Source organism: Coffea arabica, chromosome 4e, assembly GCF_036785885.1.
Source record: "Coffea arabica cultivar ET-39 chromosome 4e, Coffea Arabica ET-39 HiFi, whole genome shotgun sequence".
NCBI lineage: Eukaryota > Viridiplantae > Streptophyta > Magnoliopsida > Gentianales > Rubiaceae > Coffea > Coffea arabica.
Genome location: NC_092317.1, coordinates 15,874,899 through 15,890,973, shown reverse-complemented (window position 1 = coordinate 15,890,973; position 16,075 = coordinate 15,874,899). Strand labels below are relative to the sequence as shown.

The 16,075-nt window shown below is 38.3% G+C and overlaps 1 protein-coding gene across 1 annotated transcript; it reads left to right on the top strand.

The window, feature by feature from the left end:
- Positions 1 to 9,476: 9,476 nt before the first annotated feature.
- On the top strand, positions 9,477 to 14,783 carry LOC140005501 (uncharacterized). The gene is made up of 4 exons (XM_072046502.1): positions 9,477 to 9,705; positions 10,115 to 12,531; positions 13,365 to 13,849; positions 14,735 to 14,783. Exons 1-4 carry the CDS (start codon positions 9,477 to 9,479, stop codon positions 14,781 to 14,783), a joined length of 3,180 nt encoding a protein of 1,059 aa, XP_071902603.1.
- Positions 14,784 to 16,075: the final 1,292 nt, after the last annotated feature.

Genomic DNA, 16,075 nt, shown 5'->3' with positions numbered 1-16,075 from the left:
TCCTCTTTTGTTTAAATCTTTTAATTATTCCAATCTTCATATCATTAGTGAATAAGTTATTTGAATATAGGGTTACAAATGGATCGAGCCACTCGCGACTAGCTTGAATCCAAGCTCGACTTGAGTTTCCTCAACATTGAACTAGAGTTGAATTCAAGCTGACCAAGTTGAATTCGGGCTTCAACTCGAGTTTAAAGATATTCAACTCGTTAGCTTAAAACCGACTCGATTATATATATATTTTTTGTTATTTTAATAGTAAAATTATATATATATCCCTAGTATTTTATTAATTGTTAGAAAAAATATTATCTTATTCATTTTTTAAAAATAAAATAATTATTTTTTAATTTTTTAAACTCCAACTCGACTCAAATTTGATTCGAGCTCAACATCGAACTTTATATTTTGAGATCATCGAGTTCGAGTTTCATAGAACTAAGTTGAGACTCGATTCGATAAGGCCAAAACTCGATTCGACTTAGTTCGTTTGCACCCTATTCGAATCCAATGTGTATTTTTTTTAATTAAAGAGTAGTGGTATGTTTCATCAGTCAATATATTACCCAACTATTGCTTCTTACATAGAATATGAGGTGGCATATTTGTCACTGTTGACATGGAAATGAAGTAATTAAGTGACTTTTATTTTTTTTTTCCTTCTTTCCTCTTTTCTTTTACCAATTTCTTCACTTTGTTCTTTGATACCATGCGACCCTGCCCTTCTGACTGCTAAGACCATAATCACCACTAGCACTCCAAGAGCCATGGCTGCAGCCTCTTCTAAAAAACTTTAAGAAATTCTATGAGTATGCTAAAATCATCCTATATATCCTCAATCAATACCAAAACCGAACCAAAAGAAACACGATTTAAGGATCAAATGTGCAATGTCCCCATCTATTGGCATCTAGATATTGATCATTAAGTTCTTTGAATCCGCAAGTAGTATTTGAGTGCTAGAAACATAAAAATTTATAAGCAGATAATTAAGAAGAAGAAAAAAAAATTAAAGCCCCATTGAAAGCGCAATCATAGAATTTTGCAACCACTATGACAAACATGTTGTTAATGCGCAAATTAGGCAGTTTATTTGTTAATATTTTCCCCTTTATTTTGACCAAACGTTGTGATAATTTGCTATATTCTACTTATAATTGAATTTTTGTGTGATTTCTAGGAACTTCAAGTTAATTGAGGCAGAAAAGGAGAAATCGAAGCCTAATTGAGGAAATTCCATTAAGAAAATCTTGATACAAGTTTCTTAGTTGATACTAGAAAGCACGCATCCCATTTGATAGGGAATGAAGCAGAAAACTACCAAAAAGGAGGGACTTTATGGAGAATATGGAGACTTCTAAGGGCTTCAAACCTTGGGCCCTTGAATTGGTGGGGGACCACAAAGCTAGTAAAAGATATTTGGTCATTTGGGCTCTTCAAAGAAAGCAACGTAGAGAGACTTGGAAAAAGAAGTAATTTTGGAGACTTTGTCCACATGTGCCAGAGTTTACTTTATATTTATTGTTATTTATTTTATATGCGATTGTCTTATTTTTAATTTGAGCAATTAAATTAGACAGTTCCATATCAATTCCCCCCATTTTTATTTAATGTTACATTCATTCAAAATAAATTCCCAAATCCCTGTGGATTCGACCCTGCTCACTGCTATATTCGAATTTTGTCTTTCACGTAATTAATATACTTTGGTATATCGGATCAAGCAAACTCTGGCACCAGGGTGAAGCTAGTAACCCATTGCACAGCCTAAGTCCCTGCTCCAGTACCATAGTGGACTTAATTCGTGACTTAAGAGTAGGAATTTTATTTTTGCTGGTTTGACACCCACCAAATTTTGGCGCCGTTGCCGGGGACTTGGTGTCAAAATAAATTTATTTTCTTTGAATTTTATTTTCTTTGTTTATTTTTTATTTTTATTGTTACTGGTTTATGCCTAGATCTTCTCGTACAGGTGAACTGCAATATAATCCTGAGATAGAGAAGACTGCTCGTGCATTGAGAAAAGCAACAAGAGAACGAGCAGAGGCATCCTCCTCATCTACTGGACATAATTCAGTAGTAGATTTTGTGGATTCATTTAGTGAGACGGAAGAGATAGATAGCACCATGGCTAATGAACGGACATTGAGAGAATTGGCTGCACCAGATTTAAATCAACAGCCTCTATGCATTACTTATCCTACATTAGAGGTTGCATTTGAGTTAAAATCTGGACTCATCCATTTACTTCCTTCTTTTCATGGCTTACCAGGTGAAGATCCCCACAAGCATCTCAAAGAATTCCATGTGATTTGCTCGACAATGAAACCTCAGGGAGTCACAGAGGAGCAAATTAAATTAAGAGCCTTTCCATTTTTCTTAGCCGATAAAGCTAAGGATTGGCTCTATTATCTGCCTTCTGGGTCAATATCCACATGGACAGACATGAAGAAGCATTTTCTAGAAAAATTCTTTCCTGCATCCCGAGCTGCAAGCATTAGGAAAGACATCTGTGGAATTCGACAATTCAATGGAGAGACTCTACATGAATATTGGGAAAGATTCAAGCAACTATGTGCTAGTTGTCCTCATCATCAAATTCCTGACCAACTCCTCATCCAGTATTTTTATGAGGGTCTGTCCCAAACTGACAGAAGAATTATTGATGCTGCCAGTGGGGGCTCCTTAGTGAATAAAACACCCACGGAGGCAAGAAGTTTGATATCGAGTATGGCTGCAAATGCTCAACAATTTGGAGACAGGCATGATAACACAACTCGTAGAGTCAATGAGGTAAGTAATTCTTCAATAGAGCAAAGATTAGATTGTCTAACTTCTTTGGTTGAAAAGTTAGCTATAGGACAAATGCAGCAATTGAAAACATGTGGAATCTGCTATGGTTCGAGTCATCCAACAGATATGTGCCCCACACTCCAAGATGATTCGACTGAGCAGGCTAATGCAGTTGGATTTCCAAGACCACCTCAGAGGCGGTATGATCCCTATGCAAACACCTATAATCCAGGATGGAGGGATCATCCTAATTTTAATTATGCAGCAAGGCCACCAGGATTTCCACAACAGCCACAATATCAACCTAGACCTCAACTTTCACAGCAACAATCTGCTCATAAATCAGGTATGTCACTTGAGGATATTGTGAAATCTTTGGCTACTAACACTCAACAATTTCAACAGGAGACGAAAACTAGCATTCATAATTTGGAGAATCAAATGAGCCAGTTAGCTTCCACAGTCAATAGATTGGAGTCCCAATTATCTGGAAAGCTACCTTCGCAGACAATTGTCAACCCCAAGCAAAATGCTAGTGCCATCACATTAAGAAGTGGCAAAGAGTTGCCTGAGCCGAGCAAGAGAATTTCTGAACAAGCAATCGAGGAAGAGCTCGAAAAAGAGGGGAATGTGTCTCAACCCAGGGCCTTAGAACAACCAGATTTTGGAGAAAAATCAACACAAGTGGTTACACCTCCGCCTCCATTTCCTAGTCGACTGGCAAAGTCCAAAAAGCAAGAGCAAGAACAGGAGATTTTGGACACTTTTCGAAAAGTTGAGGTAAATATCCCTCTTTTAGATACAATTAAACAAATTCCTAGATATGCTAAATTTTTGAAGGAGTTATGCACTGGTAAGAAAAAGTTGAAAGGAAACGAGAAAGTGCATATGGGAGAAAATGTCTCGGCAGTTTTGCAGAAAAAATTGCCTCCTAAATGCAAGGATCCCGGTATGTTTACTGTCCCTTGCAAAATAGGCAATATTAAAATTGAAAAAGCTATGTTGGATTTGGGTGCTTCGATAAATGTTATGCCTCGTTCTATTTATAATTTGATGAACGTTGGGCCTTTAAAAGAGACGGGCGTAATAATTCAACTGGCTGATCGATCAAATGCCTATCCTGATGGAGTTTTGGAGGATATTTTAGTACAAATTCATGATTTGATTTTTCCTGCAGATTTTTATGTGCTTGATATGGAGGATGATAATTCTAATTCATCTCCAATACTGTTAGGGAGACCATTTTTGAAAACTGCTAGAACAAAAATTGATGTTTTCACTGGCACATTGACTATGGAATTTGATGGTGATGTTATTAAATTTAATATTTATGATGCTATAAAATATCCTGGTGAATCTCATTCAATTTTTGTTATAGATGTAATTGATTCTTTGGCGCAGCAAAATTTTGAATTTAATAATGACGATGCGTTGAAGGTTGCTATTTCTACTGGTCTCTGTCAGGAAAATTTGCAAAAAATAAAAGGGAAGTTTGTTTTTCCTTTTGAATTGCAGGAAGTTATTTTTGAATTGAATTCTCTTTGTCCAGAATTTTCCAATGTGTCTTACTTGGAATTACCTTTGTCTCGTTCACAGCTTTTGCCATCTATTGTGCAAGCCCCGAAGGTGAAATTAAAGCAGTTACCGGATAATTTAAAGTATGCATTCTTGGGAGATGGAGATACACTCCCAGTAATAATTTCCAGTAAATTGACTGCTTTAGAGGAAGAAAAACTAATTCGGGTGTTGAAGGACCACAAGGAGGCAATAGGATGGACAGTGGCTGACATAAAAGGATTAAGTCCAGCAACTTGCATGCATCGCATCTTGTTAGAAGATGGTGCTAAGCCTTCGAGAGAGGCTCAAAGGAGATTGAACCCACCAATGATGAAGGTAGTGAAGAAAGAAGTTTTAAAACTTCTTGACACAGGTATAATCTATCCTATTTCGGATAGTAAGTGGGTAAGTCCTGTTCAAGTAGTTCCTAAAAAAACAGGAATTACTGTTATTGAAAATCCTAAAGGTGAGTTAGTGCTCACTCGAGTTCAAAATGGATGGAGAGTTTGTACCGATTTTAGAAAATTAAATGCATTAACTCGTAAAGATCATTTTCCATTGCCTTTTATTGATCAGATGTTGGAAAGGTTGGCAAGAAAATCTCATTATTGCTGTCTTGATGGTTTTTCAGGTTTTCTACAAATTCCAGTGGCGCCTGAAGATCAAGAGAAAACCACATTTACTTGCCCTTTTGGTACATTCGCCTATAGACGAATGCCTTTTGGTCTTTGTAATGCGCCTGCTACATTCCAAAGGTGTATGGTTAGTATATTTTCTGATTATGTGGAGAATATCATAGAAGTGTTTATGGATGATTTTACTGTCTATGGTAATTCTTTTGATGAATGTTTAACTAACCTCACAAAAATTCTTAAAAGGTGCATTGAGACTAATCTTGTCTTAAATTATGAGAAATGCCATTTTATGGTAGACCAAGGCATAATTTTAGGCCATGTGGTATCTGTAAAAGGAATTGAGGTAGATAAGGCTAAGGTAGAAATTATCAAATGTTTACTTTACCCTGCAAGTGTGCGGAAAGTTCGCTCTTTTCTTGGCCATGCAGGTTTTTATAGGCGTTTCATCAAAGATTTTTCAAAGATATCCCATCCTCTATGCAAATTACTTCAAAAGGATGTGGTATTTCATTTTGATGATAATTGCAAGAATGCATTTGACACGCTCAAGAGATCATTGACTTCAGCACCAGTGGTTCGACCACCAAACTGGAGTCTTCCTTTCGAGACAATGTGTGATGCCAGCAATTTTGCTGTTGGTGCAGTACTCGGCCAGAAAGAGGGCAGAGCTTCTTATGTCATTTATTATGCCTCGAGGACCTTGGATGGTGCCCAGTGCAATTATTCGACTACGGAAAAGGAGCTTTTAGCTATTGTTTTTGCTTTAGAAAAATTCCGTTCTTATTTACTTGGCACTAAGGTCATTATTTATTCTGACCATGCAGCTTTGAAATATTTGCTCAACAAGAAAGAGGCCAAACCACGACTTATAAGGTGGATTCTCCTACTCCAAGAATTTGATCTGGAAATTAAAGACAAAAGGGGTGCTGAAAATATGGTTGCTGATCACCTCAGTCGTTTGATCAATAGTGAAGGACCTGCTCCCTTAAAGGATAATTTTCCAGATGAGCATCTTTTTGTAGTTAAAAAGACAACTCCCTGGTATGCTGATTTAGTGAATTATCTTGTTACTAGAACGCTACCTAATGATTTGTCTAGAGCTCAAAAGGAAAAAATTAAAAGTGATGTTAAATATTATGTGTGGGATGAACCATACTTGTGGAAATATTGTTCTGACCAAATTATTCGCAGGTGTGTGTCTGAAGAAGAGGTTCCATCAATTTTATCTTTTTGTCACTCATATGCGTGTGGTGGACATTTTGGCCCTAAGCGAACTGCAAGAAAGGTTTTAGAGTGTGGTTTATTTTGGCCAACTTTGTTTAGTGATGCATACTTATTTTGTAAATCATGTGCAAATTGTCAAAAGACAGGTAATTTAAGCCATAGAGATCAAATGCCTCTTACTCCTATACTGGTTTGTGAAATTTTCGATATATGGGGTATAGATTTTATGGGTCCATTTCCTTCCTCTTTTGGTAATATGTATATATTACTTGCAGTTGATTATGTCTCAAAGTGGATAGAGGCTAAGGCAACTAGGACTGACAATGGTAAGGTTGTAGTTGATTTTATTAAATCTCATATTTTTGTCAGGTATGGCACGCCAAGAGCAATTATCAGTGACCGAGGGACACACTTCTGCAATCGAGTAATGGAAGCATTAATGAAGAAATATGGCGTCACTCACCGGGTTTCTACGTCCTATCATCCGCAGACTAGTGGTCAAGCAGAAATCTCCAATAAAGAAATCAAGTCGATACTTGAAAAGACGGTGAATCCCAATAGAAAGGATTGGAGTTTACGCTTAGATGATGCACTTTGGGCTTACCGTACAGCTTTTAAGACCCCCATAGGTATGTCTCCTTACCGATTAATTTTTGGCAAACCTTGTCATCTACCTGTGGAATTGGAACATAGGGCATATTGGGCAGTTAAAAATTACAATATGCGGATGGATGAAACTGGAGAACACAGGAAGTTGCAATTGCAAGAGTTGGAGGAAATCCGAAATGATGCGTATGAGAGTTCTAGCATTTATAAGGAAAAGACAAAAGCATTTCATGATAAAGCAATTTCAAGGAAAATTTTTTGTATTGGTCAAAAAGTACTTCTTTTTCACTCTAGACTTAAACTTTTTCCTGATAAATTGCGTTCTCGTTGGATTGGACCTTTTATTGTGACTAATGTGTTTCCTCATGGTGCAGTAGAAATTCAAAGTCTTCACACTGACAAGATTTTTAAGGTTAATGGTCATCGTCTCAAACCTTTTTATGAAGGATTTGAAGTTAATAATGTTGAGGAGGTGACCCTTGCAGTGCCTGAATACTCTGATTGAAGCATTATTTTGTCTAGCCAAAGACATTAAAGAAAGGCGCTGCGTGGGAGGCAACCCAAGAGTTATTGTTTTTAGTAGTTTGATTGTGTTTGTTGATTTGTTAAAAGTGATTTACGTGATATAATTTCATTGTGATAGGTAGGATCAAATTAAGCAACAGATGGATCGACGTTTGTCCCGCATGGGTCATAACCTGGCAGCTTATTTCGAGCACGTTCGTTTCCAGCCTCCTTTCCCACCGGAAACTTAGTATTTCTTTAGGGGAGTATTTCTTTCTTTCTACACTTTATTTTTATTTTTTCCTTGAGGACAAGGCAATGTTTAGGTGTGGGGGAGGGAGATCATGTTGGTTTTTAATTTCTAGTTTGGTTTTTTTAAAAAAAAAAATGAAAAAGAGAAAATATTTTAAGTATTTTTGGTCAGTTTTTGAGTTAATTCGTCTAGTTTCTGATTTTTCAAGACTTTTTGAGATTCGTATTGATTCAGTCAAGATGCAAGTGTGAATGGTATTCTATTGCTAGTGCAAGTAATATGTTTTCTTAACAATTGATTTGAATGATGGATGTGCTAGATTTGACATAATTTTTGTGAGCTTTTGAGCCTAATGAGCAATTCATTATAGTGTGTTCTATACGCATGTAGGTCTGTCCTATCTTCTCTCTAGGAAAAAACTCTCTTCCTTCTCTCTTCTTATTTTCTCTAATTTCTCAACTAGTTCATGGCTGCCCTTCAGCCGTCGGCTGAGGGGCAAGGATTATCACCTACAAAAAAAAAATCTTTTTCTCAACTTTTTTCTCAGCCGGCAACATCGTCTATCCACATTCAGCAGGCTTCTGTCTACAAGGGAGAAGCTGCAGTAGTTTTTTCTAAAGCAGATGCAGACAAACTTGCAGCGCCGTTTCAATGGGCTTTGGTGGGAAAATTTTCTCACGGCCGACCTTCTTTGGAAGACATTCGAAAGTTTTTTGCTTCTTTAAACCTGAAGGATCATGTTTCTATTGGATTGATGGACTATAGGCATGTTCTCATTAAGTGCATGGCTGAAGCTGACTTCAACAGAATTTGGATGAGAGGGATTTGGCAACTGGGTAAATATCCGATGCGTGTGTTTAGATGGACAAGGGAGTTTCATGTGCTTAGGGAATCATCTCTGGTTCCGGTTTGGGTAGTTCTTCCAGCTCTGCCTATTCATTATTTCGACAAACATTCATTATTCTCCATACTTTCTCCAGTAGGAAGACCACTGTTTCTAGATTCGGCAACGGCAGCTGGGACTCGACCAAGTTTGGCCAGGGTATGTGTGGAGCTCGATGTAGCGAAATCTTTTACAAAAAGAGTTTGGGTGGCTGTTGAAGGGGAGTCTGGATTTTGGCAACGGATTGTGCCAGAGAATATGCCATTGTATTGTTCATCTTGTTCACGTTTGGGTCATTCCCAAGAGCAATGCAAGAAGAATGTAACTGAGGTTGGGTCTCGGTATCTATATAAGCATAACACGAAGCTGCAGAGGGATCTATCGTTAGAAGTTAATAATGTTCAAGTGTCTAATTTAGACCTCGTGAAAAACCCAGATGCTAACTTGGAAAAAACAACAGATGCCGTGACTGATTCCGACGAAGTGCAGCGTACTGAGATGGGCAATTATGCTGAAAAACTAAAAGGTGCAGTGGTGGAGGAAGTTTGTACTGCCACAAAGGTTCAAGAAGTTAGTAAGCCTGATGATCACCTAATTCAGCTTGGAGTAACTAAGTTGTCGTCCTCTGCTGGATTTGAACAACCACAAAATGATCTTGCAATGGAGCTGCCAGTTCGTGAGGAACGAAGGGAAATGGAAAACCAGCTGGAAAAGGTCCACGGGAATGAATACCAAGGGACCCGTTTTGAAACTAATATAAATCCCACAGACAAACTTCAGAGTAAGGCCGACAAAAATTCTCTTCATCATCTAAATACTGATCACCAAGTGGTGATAGTTGTTGCATCCAAGCCGACAACATATGATGTGCAAGGGAATTTGAATACGGCTCATATGAGGGAAAGCATTCAGAACAGGTCCATGGAAATTGTTAATGCAAAAGCATTCAGAACAGGTCCATGGAAATGATGAAGGGACCCAAGCTACATCGTCTGAAGCATCAAAAGAGAAACTTCAGTCCATGGCCGACAATAACTCTTTGGAGCATCTCTATGTTGAGTTGCGAGGAGTGGAGAATTTCGGTCCTACAGAGCATGGGATAGTGGAGGTTAATTCACCAACTGTTGCAGGAAATTTGTCTCCCAGACCGGGTGTCCCACAAGAAAATTTGCCTGAATCATCAGGTCCTTCTTCAAGTATTGATCAATCAGGGGGGGCTGACCGTAATCCCAAACAAAAAAGGACAAAAGGTTTGAGGGCTAATCTGCAAACCGACAGAATTTTGCGCTCACGGTCAGAGACATCATCCAAAAACTCATTCCAGGTTCTTTCTCATGATTAATGGCATTTTTTGGAATATTAGAGGAGTAGCTAAAGCACCTAATCTACGAAGATTAATCAATTTAGTACGGACACATCATCTCCAATTTGTTGTGATTTGTGAGCCAAAGTTAGACGTATCTAAAATACAAACCATTCGTCTACGTCTATTATTTGATTACGTGCTTGTTAATTGTTCAAGTGATATTTGGGTGTTCTACAATAATCCTTTTCTTTGCTCGATTGTTGGTAATTCGGATCAGCATATTTCTCTACATGTACAAAGTCCCCTAATTCCTTCTCCAATAATTTTGTCCTTTGTTCATGCAAAATGCTCAGTTGACGAGAGGCGTGAGTTATGGTCCTCATTGTTAGCTGATAAGCCTAGTTTTCTTCCTTGGTGTATTGGGGGTGATTTTAATGTTATTGTGGCACCTCATGAAAAAAGGGGAGGTCGTCCATTTGCTATAACAGAAGGAGTGGAATTTCTGTCTTTCATGGAGGAGGCTGGAGTATTTGATGTAGGCTTCTCAGGACCCAATTTTACATGGTCAAATAATCGACGAAGTAGAGCTCGGATTTCAAAGAGGTTAGACAGGTTCTTAGTCAACGGGGCATGTCTGGATCTTTCTTATAACATTTCTGTCCTTCACTTGGCTAGACATCCATCTGACCATTCACCATTAAAGCTCTCATTTGTTGCTCAATCAGATACTAAGCCGCGTCCATTTCGATTTTTGAATGTGTGGACAACTAAACCACAACTCTTGGAGGTAATACGCCAGGCTTGGACTCAAGATGTCAATGGATCTCCGATGCGTGCTCTATGTTCTAAATTATTGGCAACAAGAAAAGCCATTCAGACATGGAACAAAGAACACTTTGGAAACGTGATCGATAATGTGCGATCTGCAGAAATGGCGGTGCAACGGGCAGAAGAAGTGGTAGATCAAGATGATTCGGAGGAGTGCCAGATTGAACTCAAAAAGGCTCAGGCGGAGCTGAGATATGCATTATCAATTGAAGAACAATTTTGGAGGCAAAATGCTAGGGTAAAATGGCTTCGACAGGGAGATACTAATTCAAAGTATTTTCATGCGATAGTAAGACAGAGACGGGCTCAAGCTATGATTCATCGAATAAAAAAAGCCAATGGTGTTTGGGTGGACAATGAAGCTGATATAGCAAGTGAAGCAACCACCTATTTCTCTGAACTTTTCTCAGATTCTTTGGGATCATCTGGAGATATGCTACAACTCATTCCACCTATGATTTCAGGAGAGGATAATGTGAAGTTGGAAGAAATCCCTTCAATTGAAGAGGTTTTTAGAGTCCTGAAGGCAATGGATGAAGAAAGTGCTGCTGGCCCAGATGGATTCACGGGAAAATTTTTTACTTTTGCATGGCAAGTAATCGCCCAAGATGTCTACAAGGCGGTACTCAGTTTTTTCTGTGGAGCAGAGCTACCTCGTTTCATCACCTCTACTTCAATTGTTCTAATTCCAAAGGTGCCAAATCCTCAAGATTTTTCTCAATTTAGACCCATCAGCCTATGTAACTTCTTCAACAAGTTATTATCAAGGATCTTGGCAGACAGAGTGGCGGGAATATTGCCAAAAATTATTTCTCCCCAGCAGACAGGATTTGTGAAGGGTCGCAATATAACCGAAAACTTCCTACTTGCACAGGAGGTGATATCGGGTATGGCGAAAAAGAATAGAGGTGGTAATGTGGTTATGAAACTAGACATGTCTAAGGCATATGACAGAGTGGCATGGAGTCATATTATCAATGTTCTGAGAAGGTTCGGTTTTGGTGAGAGATTCATTGATATGGTTTGGCGAATGATTTCTAATGTCTGGTTTTCCGTCATTATAAATGAATCCTCATATGGTTTTTTCAAGTCTTCGAGAGGACTCCGTCAGGGGGACCCATTATCACCAGCATTATTTATTATAGGGGCAGAGGTGTTATCTAGAGCACTGAATAATCTTGTCATGCAACCAAGATTTGTGAGTTTCAAAGTTCCATATGGATGCCCGTCTATTACTCACTTGGCATTTGCGGATGATGTTCTTATATTTGCAAATGGATCCTCATTTTCCCTGAAGGCTATCATGAAAGTGTTAGATGATTATCAAAGATGCTCGGGCCAATTACTAAATGTACAAAAAAGCTGTTATCTGGTTCATCCATCTGTATCAATGGCAAGACGACGGCTGCTTGATCGCATCTCTAGGTTTGCCCGCAAGTCATTTCCAATACGCTATTTAGGGTTTCCGCTCTACATTGGAAGATGCAAATCATCTTATTTTGGAGAAGTTTGTCACGCAATACTAGCAAGGATTCTGTCTTGGAAATCAAGGTTACTTTCCTTTGGAGGAAAAATTATTCTAATCAAGCATGTATTATCATCAATACCAGTTCACCTAATGTCAGCTGCAGTGATTCCCAGCTCGGTGTTTAAAACTATAGAAAAGGCATGCTCGGCATTCCTCTGGGGATCCTCACCCGAGGAATCGAAGCTTCATTGGATACGTTGGCCTCAATTGTGCTATCCAGTTGAGGAAGGGGGAATTGGATTTCGGAGATTATGTGACGTCTACACATCCTTTTCCTCCAAGTTATGGTGGAAATTCCGAACAGAATCATCACTGTGGTCGACCTTCATGAAAGCAAAGTATTGTAAATGTTTGCACCCTTGTCAGGTAGAACTCAGGCCAACGGATTCGGCAATTTGGCGAAGGATGCTCAATGTGAGCCGGCAAGTGGAACTCTCAATATTATGGGTGGCCAAATATGGGGCGTGTCATTTTTGGTACGATAACTGGTTGGGGAGTGGTGCATTGTTTCTAAAGGTTCCAGTTATCCCAAATTTGACGTTCCGAAACTTCGTAAACAACGGCCATTGAGATTTGAATCTTCTATACCACACATTGCCAAAGGAAATTGCTTATTCCATCTCAGAACAAATGGTCCCAGAAGAAGGAAGTATAGCTGAAGTCTTTTGGATGCCCACAACAACTGGAAATTTCTCTCTACATTCGGCTTTTGGGGACATTAGGCAGACCCGACCCACGTCTATGGTATTTGCTTCCATTTGGCACTCTCTGATACCTTTGAAAGTTTCATTTTTCATGTTGAGACTACTTCTGAGGAGAATACCGACACCGGATAAGCTTCGTAAATTTGGTTTCCATTTGCCGTCAAAGTGCTTTTGCGTACTGAGCCTTCCGAGGAGTCTATTGAGCATTTATTCTCCAATGGACACATTGCGTCATTCCTTTGGAATTATTTTGGAGGGTTATGTGGAATAAAATTCTCAGGATCTTTTCTACGAGCACGCATAGTAGATTGGTGGTTGAATTCACAGGATTCTGAGTTACGAAGGATTATTTGCCGTATTCTTCCTAGTGTAATTTGCTGGTAGATTTGGAAGGCAAGGAACAAAGCAATGTTTGAGGGTGTCCAGATGCAATCTTCGGCCATTCGCCAAGCCATCTTCTCAGAAATCCAATCCATGGTAGGAATACATTTTAAACAATTGATAAGACTACAATCCTTTTGTCAATTGTATGATTGGTCAAAGGCACCTGGGGGTACGGTTGTATATCAAGGTATCCGCTGGGAAACCAAAGAGACAGGGAGGTATACTCTTAACACTGATGGATGTGCTAAGGGTAATCCAGGAATAGGTGGAGGTGGGGGCATACTCCGGGATTCCACTGGATTACCAATGATTGGTTTCTCGGCATATCTGGGAGAAACTACATGTCTCCGTGCAGAGGCTTGTGCCCTTCTTATTGGTCTTCAGATCTGTATACATAACGGTTTTGGAAACATATGTGTACAATCAGATTCATTGGTTTTAATTGGGATCATTCAACGTCGTACTCAGTGTCCGTGGAAAATTCGAAGATACGTCAACCAGATTTGGCAGTTATTAGATGATCCACCTAGATTCATGCACTGCTATCGGGAGGCTAACACAGTTGCTGATGCTTTATCCAATGTGGGTATATCTCATCCAGATAAACAAATTGAGGTTTACGATACTTTCAGTAAATTCCGAAGGTTGGCTCGTGGGGCAATCCGTTTGGACAGAATAGGGATACCTTCAATTAGAAAAATGAGGATTATGTAAGAGGAATATTTGGTTATATTTTCCATGAATAAATAAAAAGAATTTCTATGTCAAAAAAAAAAAAATAGTGTGTTCTATTTTCTTTTGTTGAGTGATATCACACATGGTTTGACATTTTAGAACTTGCTTTGTTATACATGTTGAGACCATACTTGAATTTGATGCAATAAAATGACAAGGGCAATTAGGTTTAACCCTTTTGACTTTCTAAATGCCTTCCCTAATTATGTTTACCCATAGTCAACTATGTTTGAGCCTCAATCCTTCTCTTTGTTTAATAATCATAATTGTTACCGTAAACCTTTCGTTTGAACCTTCTCATTTGAACCTTGTGTCAAAGGAATACATTAATATTCTTGCATGAAATTTCAAGTGTATTCCAAAAGTACGTTTATGGTTGGCAAGTGTGATAGTTATGTTGTGCATTTAAAAAAAAAAGAGAGAAATGAAAAAAATATACAAAAAAATATTGAATCCAAAAAAGAAAAAAAAACATCCTTTCCATATTTTGAGTGGTTGAGTGTATACACTGCTATCCATGTGAGGTTTGTCAAGTTTTTAACATCCTCATTTTGGTGAAATTGTTGAGAAGATGTGACACTTGTGCAAGTTTATGGAGCTATTCAAATATTTGTGATCTTGACTGTGATTTTTGGGTAGTGAATGCTTGAGGGCAAGCATTGTCTTGGTGTGGGGGAATTTGTTAATGCGCAAATTAGGCAGTTTATTTGTTAATATTTTCCCCTTTATTTTGACCAAATGTTGTGATAATTTGCTATATTCTACTTATAATTGAATTTTTGTGTGATTTCTAGGAACTTCAAGTTAATTGAGGCAGAAAAGGAGAAATCGAAGCCTAATTGAGGAAATTCCATTAAGAAAATCTTGATACAAGTTTCTTAGTTGATACTAGAAAGCACGCATCCCATTTGATAGGGAATGAAGCAGAAAACTACCAAAAAGGAGGGACTTTATGGAGAATATGGAGACTTCTAAGGGCTTCAAACCTTGGGCCCTTGAATTGGTGGGGGACCACAAAGCTAGTAAAAGATATTTGGTCATTTGGGCTCTTCAAAGAAAGCAACGTAGAGAGACTTGGAAAAAGAAGTAATTTTGGAGACTTTGTCCACATGTGTGGGGACCACCGGAGATAGCTTTTAGTCATCTTACTTTTGGCTTTTTAAGGAAAGGACGTACAGAAGCAAAATGACCTCTAGTTTAGCTTTTTAGTTTAGTTCTAGTTTCCTTTCTCTTGACTGGCCTCTGACACACGCCAGGTGTTCGACAATATTCCCCAACGGGAAAAACATATTTTATTCCTTGCTTTCTAGTAAAAACGCAATGTCTTTGCAATCCATTACTTCGTGTGGTGATTTAATCATGAGGCGTGGCTGAATTTATCTAGTCAGAGGTTAAATCGAAGCTTTGGTTCGACAAAACTGTGAGATCGAATTTATTTGCCTACGTTCTTTAATTTGCAAGTATTTATATATTTCCTGTTCACTTATGCATATGATTATTTCTTGCAATTAAATACTTGATCACTGTTTAATTGTGTGAGTAATTAACAGCCATCTAAGAGTGCTCAATCCGTAATTGTTGGGTAATTTTAGTGCATGTGGCAAGTGACATGATTCAATTGTAGTAGAAACTTTTGAGTTGTTGTTGTGGAAATATATGATATAGCCTAAATAAACCGAGCATGTGTGTTTGTTGGTTATAATTGGTGGCCAGTCTAATGATTAATGCTGTCAATAGGTTAAATCCTAAGAGCGTGTTTAGGACTGCTTAATTGGCTAGGGCAATAACTACAGAGCTTGTTGTGATTATCGAATCAGGAAGGTTAGGCAGGTTGTCAGAGCTTGTTGACAACCATAACCAGTTTATTTGTAAATGAAACATTTTATCTCTGCATCTGTGATCAGTGATTCGAACCATTAGTGGAGATTATACCTTTGACTAGAGATTTTCCTTCCGTTAATTTACTTTATATTTATTGTTATTTATTTTATATGCGATTGTCTTATTTTTAATTTGAGCAATTAAATTAGACAGTTCCATATCAATTCCCCCCATTTTTATTTAATGTTACATTCATTCAAAATAAATTCCCAAGTCCCTGTGGATTCGACCCTGCTCACTGCTATATTCGAATT